General features: G+C 39.8%; 1 protein-coding gene across 6 annotated transcripts in view; it reads left to right on the forward strand.

Moving 5' to 3' along the window:
- Window positions 1-5,000, forward strand: part of LOC143288565 (SANT and BTB domain regulator of class switch recombination-like) — a 66,810-nt gene that overhangs the window by 20,871 nt on the left and 40,939 nt on the right. For all 6 annotated transcript variants that reach the window (XM_076597174.1, XM_076597171.1, XM_076597173.1 and 3 more), the window contains 2 exons: window positions 4,033-4,098; window positions 4,534-4,755. In XM_076597174.1, the coding sequence (XP_076453289.1) occupies window positions 4,033-4,098; window positions 4,534-4,755 (288 nt within the window). The remainder of the gene's footprint in view (window positions 1-4,032; window positions 4,099-4,533; window positions 4,756-5,000) is intronic.

The following is a 5,000-nucleotide window of genomic DNA, read 5'->3' on the forward strand; positions in this document are numbered from 1 at the left end:
ATCATCATCATTATCATCATCCTAATCATGCTACAGATTATGCCGACGACGAGTATTACTACAGTATCAGTATCAGTATCAGTATCAGTAGCTCAAGGAGGCGTCACTGCGTTCGGACAAATCCATACGCGCTGCACAACCACGTCCTCCTAGGCAGATGTCTGACAACATCATAACCCAACGTGCTTGTCAGGCCTTGAGTGCGTGTTTATATATTTGTGTAAGCAATCAGAGTGGATTTTTATTTTATTTTTTAAGCTTTTTTTTTTATTTTCCCATTTTTATAACACATGGACAATTGACATGATGACATAAATGAATAAATACATATATTGAGAAAAGAGAAAAGATAAATTTGACAAAAACATAGTAACAGTAGGAAAATAAAACAAAAACAAACAACAACATAAAAATAACCAACCCCCCCAAAAAAAAACAACAAAAAACAAAAACAAAACAAAAAACAAACAAACACACACACACATAATTGATATACACATATAACATTCCAAGCAAAAACAACTTGAGAATGTTTGAATAAGTCATTTTAGATAAGTCTTCAAATATAGTAATAGACATCCATATCCCTGCATATCAACTTGCACCATTTTTTCAACATCTAACTTAGTTGTGTTTTATTTTCATACATGGTTTGAAATATTGTTTTTTATATGTTGTTTCTAATTAAATGGCAACCATTTTATTTTGAAGCTGTGTGTTTCACATGCGATCTTAGCGTTAGTATCAGAGGTGGATTTAGTTTTGTGTAATTTTGCCAGAGGTTTCAGTTTCAGTTTCAGTAGCTCAAGGAGGCGTCACTGCGTTCGGACAAATCCATATACGCTACACCACATCTGCCAAGCAGATGCCTGACCAGCGGCGTAGCCCAACGCGCTTAGGCCTTGAGAACAAAAAAAAGAGAAAAAAAAGAAAAGAAAAGGTGAATGAATAATAGATAAGCGTACATAAATAAGTAAATAAATAGATAAATAGATAAATAAATAAATAATAATTATAATATGAAAAAAGAAAACCACGTTTGTTGCCATAGGTTCTTTTTTTTTTAGTGCGTGCGACAAGTGCGTGCTACACACGGGACCTGGGTTCATCGTCTCATCCAAAAGACTAGATGCTCAGTTTGATTCTCCCCCAGTCTAACTTGGGAGAAAGGGAGAGAGCGGGATTGGAACCCACATCAGACGGGCGCAATGGCCGAGTGGTTAAAGCGTTGGACTTTCAATCTGAGGGTCCCGGGTTTGAATCTCGGTGACGGCGCCTGGTGGGTAAAGGGTGGAGATTTTTCCGATCTCCCAGGTCAACATATGTGCAGACCTGCTTAGTGCCTGAACCCCCTTCGTGTGTATATGCAAGCAGAAGATCAAATACACACGTTAAAGATCCTGTAATCCATGTCAGCGTTCGGTGGGTTATGGAAACAGGAACATACCCAGCATGCACACCCCCGAAAGCGGAGTATGGCTGCCTACATGGCGGGGTAAAAACGGTCATACACGTAAAATCCCACTCGTGTGCATACGAGTGAACATGGGAGTTGCAGCCCACGAACGCAGAAGAAGAACCCACACCCCCTCATGGACCCACTGTATTGGCAGCTGAGTTCGTTCGTCTTCAGTTTAACGTCTTTCCTCTTGAAGTGATATTAGACAGGGGAAAAAAAACAAAAGCAAACAAACAAACAAAATAACAAAAAAAACCCGTGGGGGTAGGGGTTGTGGGAGGGGGGTGGGGGGTAAAAGTGTGTGTATGTGTGGAGGGTGAATAGGGAGAGACAACGCTAGGGAAAATGGAAACGTTATAAACGCAACATCAAACAACTATAACAAATGTCCTATTGGACTATGCAGCAAACCTTCTGCAACAGCAAGTAACATATTGGAATTGTTGATAACACATTCAAAAGAACTTTTGGTGAAGTCTGGCAAAAAAACATTTTAGATTCTGACATTCGAATATTATATGGTTGCTAGAAATATGCTAGATATATGCGTCTGACATCTTTGCTGAACTTAGTTATAAAAGCTTTCAGTTTTATCCTGTTTGATAAGGTATGGATCTGCCTTAATCTTATTGAGTTACTGTGTGTATTTGACTGATTGATAGTTCCCGGTTGTTGAACATTAATTACACTATGGTTTAAAGCTTTGCCGTTTTCCTGGTATAATTCTCTGGCAGCTGAGTGTCTTAACTAATGTGCCACCTCCCTCCCCAGACACCAAATGTGTCATAATGAAATTCCTTGGCATGATTTAATTACATACTGCTTGTAAACAGTTTGGTTTCAACATGATTTGGCTTAAAAAACAAACAAACAACAACAACAAAAAACGAAGAAGGATGTTACTACGTTGCAATGCATGTATGCATGCATACATACATGCATTTGATATGCTGACATTGTGTATGAAAGTTCTAATTCCCCAGTCTGTCAACATTACTCGGTCAGAATCACTGTCTCTTGTGTCAGTTCTTATACTTTTTGTATTCTGTCTAATGCGTCTGGTTGATTATTCAAATTAACTTGCTTAGTAGGTCAAATGATGTGATAGCATTTATTTCTATTTAAATCAAGATTCAGTTCAAAAGACTTTATTGCCTGCTTCAAATAGTTAAAACAGAACATTTTCTTTTGGCGTATTCAAACGCTTATCATCAGATGAATAAATGATGTAAAAAAACAACAACAAACGAATCACCTTGATTCTTGCCTTACCACCACCTACACATCAATCATCAGGTCCAAGGAAAACATTCAGGGTGAGACAGATATAACATTCTAAGACACAAGCTTCACCTCTACACTCCATCTCGCTCACTACGATCGGCCTCGGATCCACTCTGTTTACGCACACCCAGATTCAAACACTCGACTGTTGGCCGCCATTCTTTCTCTGTTTCTGGACCTTGTGATTGGAATGAACTTCCTTTTTCGCTTCGTCAAGTCTCCACACTCAGCTCTTTCAAGTCTGGCCTTAAAACCCACCTCTTCCCAAAATAGCCTCCCTTGCCTGCCCTTCCTTGTCTTTAGTTTCTACAGTTTTAGAGTTATGCATGTGTGTGAATGACTGGTGCGAAAGGGCTTTGATTTGTCTCTGCACAAGATCCATCGCTATATAAATACCATTATTATTATTATTATTTATTATTAAGCGAATAAAAAAAGAAAGAGAAAGAATAACCCTTACACCCTTTCTTGATAACTGATTACACATCAATCATTAGGTCGAAGGAAAACATGGAGGTAAGAAAAATATGGCATGTTATGATGCAAGTGAATTGTAAATAAACGAATAACCCACACACGCTTCCTTGACTACCATGCACACAATCAATCATGTGCAAAGGAAAACACCCGGTCAAGAAAAATATAACTTTGAATTCAAGACAAAACACTAGCAGTTGAAAAGTAAAACAAAAAGTCAAGAAGTAAACAGATTCAAGACAGACACCTAGATTTTGAGCCTGCAGTAACACCCTCCCCCCCACCCCCACCCACCTCCTGCCCCCCCAAAGAAAAATACCCTTCATCACAGTTATTGGTTGCAGCTACTTACAATATTGGCAGAGCCCAGCCAAGTCGCCACTCCAGAAAGAAAAGAATAAGAATATTTAGAAAACAAAAACAAAAACAGACAAACAAACAAACAAACAAAAACACCCACCAAACAAACAAACTCAAAAGTTGTTATTGAATGTTTAGTTGATATTTGAATTGTAGTTGTATGACCTGTTGGAAGCTACTATTGTCAAAAACACAAAACAAGAGCGTCAAAGGATCAACAGATTCTCCCCCTGACCCCCCCCCCCCCATCCCCCCCCACCCCCTTGCCCCCATCACAACCCCCCCTCCTCCTCCCCCCTCCTCCTCCCCTTCCCAACTCCCCTGTTTGCAGTTGACCGGGCCTTAAGCGAAAAGTGAATCGATTGGATTAGATTTGATGGAAGAGAGAGGAGTGTTGTTGTCGTGTGGTACCTGTGTTGTCATGCCAGGTGTTGTCATGTGTGTGTGTTCAGGTGCAGCGTTTGTCATCGTCTGCTGACCGCCACTCTGGAGAAGAAAGTCCGCTGCATGCCTAGCCGGTCAGTGTGTATAGATCTCTCTCTCTCTGTCTCTTTCTATATATATATATATATATATATATCTGTATGTTTTGTTTACTTTTGTTTTGTTTGTAGTTCTTTATATGTATATGTATTTGTATATCTCTCTCCTTCTCTCTCTCTCTCTCTCTATATATATATATGTGTGTGTTGATACACACAGAGCTCTGGTGATTACGGGCTGTGTGCTATGTTTGTTTGTTTATTTATTCATTTATTTGTTTGTTGCTTGTTTACTTATTTATTTGTTGTTTAATTATTTAGTTGATTAGTTGATTGATTAAATGATTAATCTATTCATCTACTTGTTTATTGATTCATTTACTTATCTATCAGTTTTATGCATTTATTGAACTATTTTATTTTCTTCTTTTCATGTTTTTGTGTTTATTGATTTATTATTAATCTATACAGGATGACGGTGGACTACCGAGGTCACATGTCCTTCAGCCACGTGAAGGACGCCACCTTCGACATCAACGCCCACCTGATCGAGCTCAAGTCGCAGCTGAAGACGTGGCGCGACGTCTACTGGCGCATCTGGGGCACCATCAACTCGCTGCCGTGCTCACGATGCGGCGAGGACTTCCCGCTCACCGAGTTCGGCCACTGCCGCTACCACCCCGAGCCCCCCAGGTGCGACAGTGTCTGTCAGCTTCAAATGAATAAACAGTGAGGCGAGGAGAACAGTAATAGAGTGGTAACTCTCTCCATTCGCAAGGCACACACAGTAAATTCAGGTCAGTGCTGACTGCATTGACTTGAAGTTGTGTACCTTGTGAACGGAGAGAGTTATCACTCTTTGCTGTTTCCTAATAGTTTCAGGTTCCATTTTTTTTTTGTTTCTTAAGGAGGCGTCGTAACTCTCTCCATTCGCAAGG

This window comes from Babylonia areolata, chromosome 12 (genome assembly GCF_041734735.1).
Source record: "Babylonia areolata isolate BAREFJ2019XMU chromosome 12, ASM4173473v1, whole genome shotgun sequence".
Taxonomy (NCBI): Eukaryota; Metazoa; Mollusca; class Gastropoda; order Neogastropoda; family Buccinidae; genus Babylonia; species Babylonia areolata.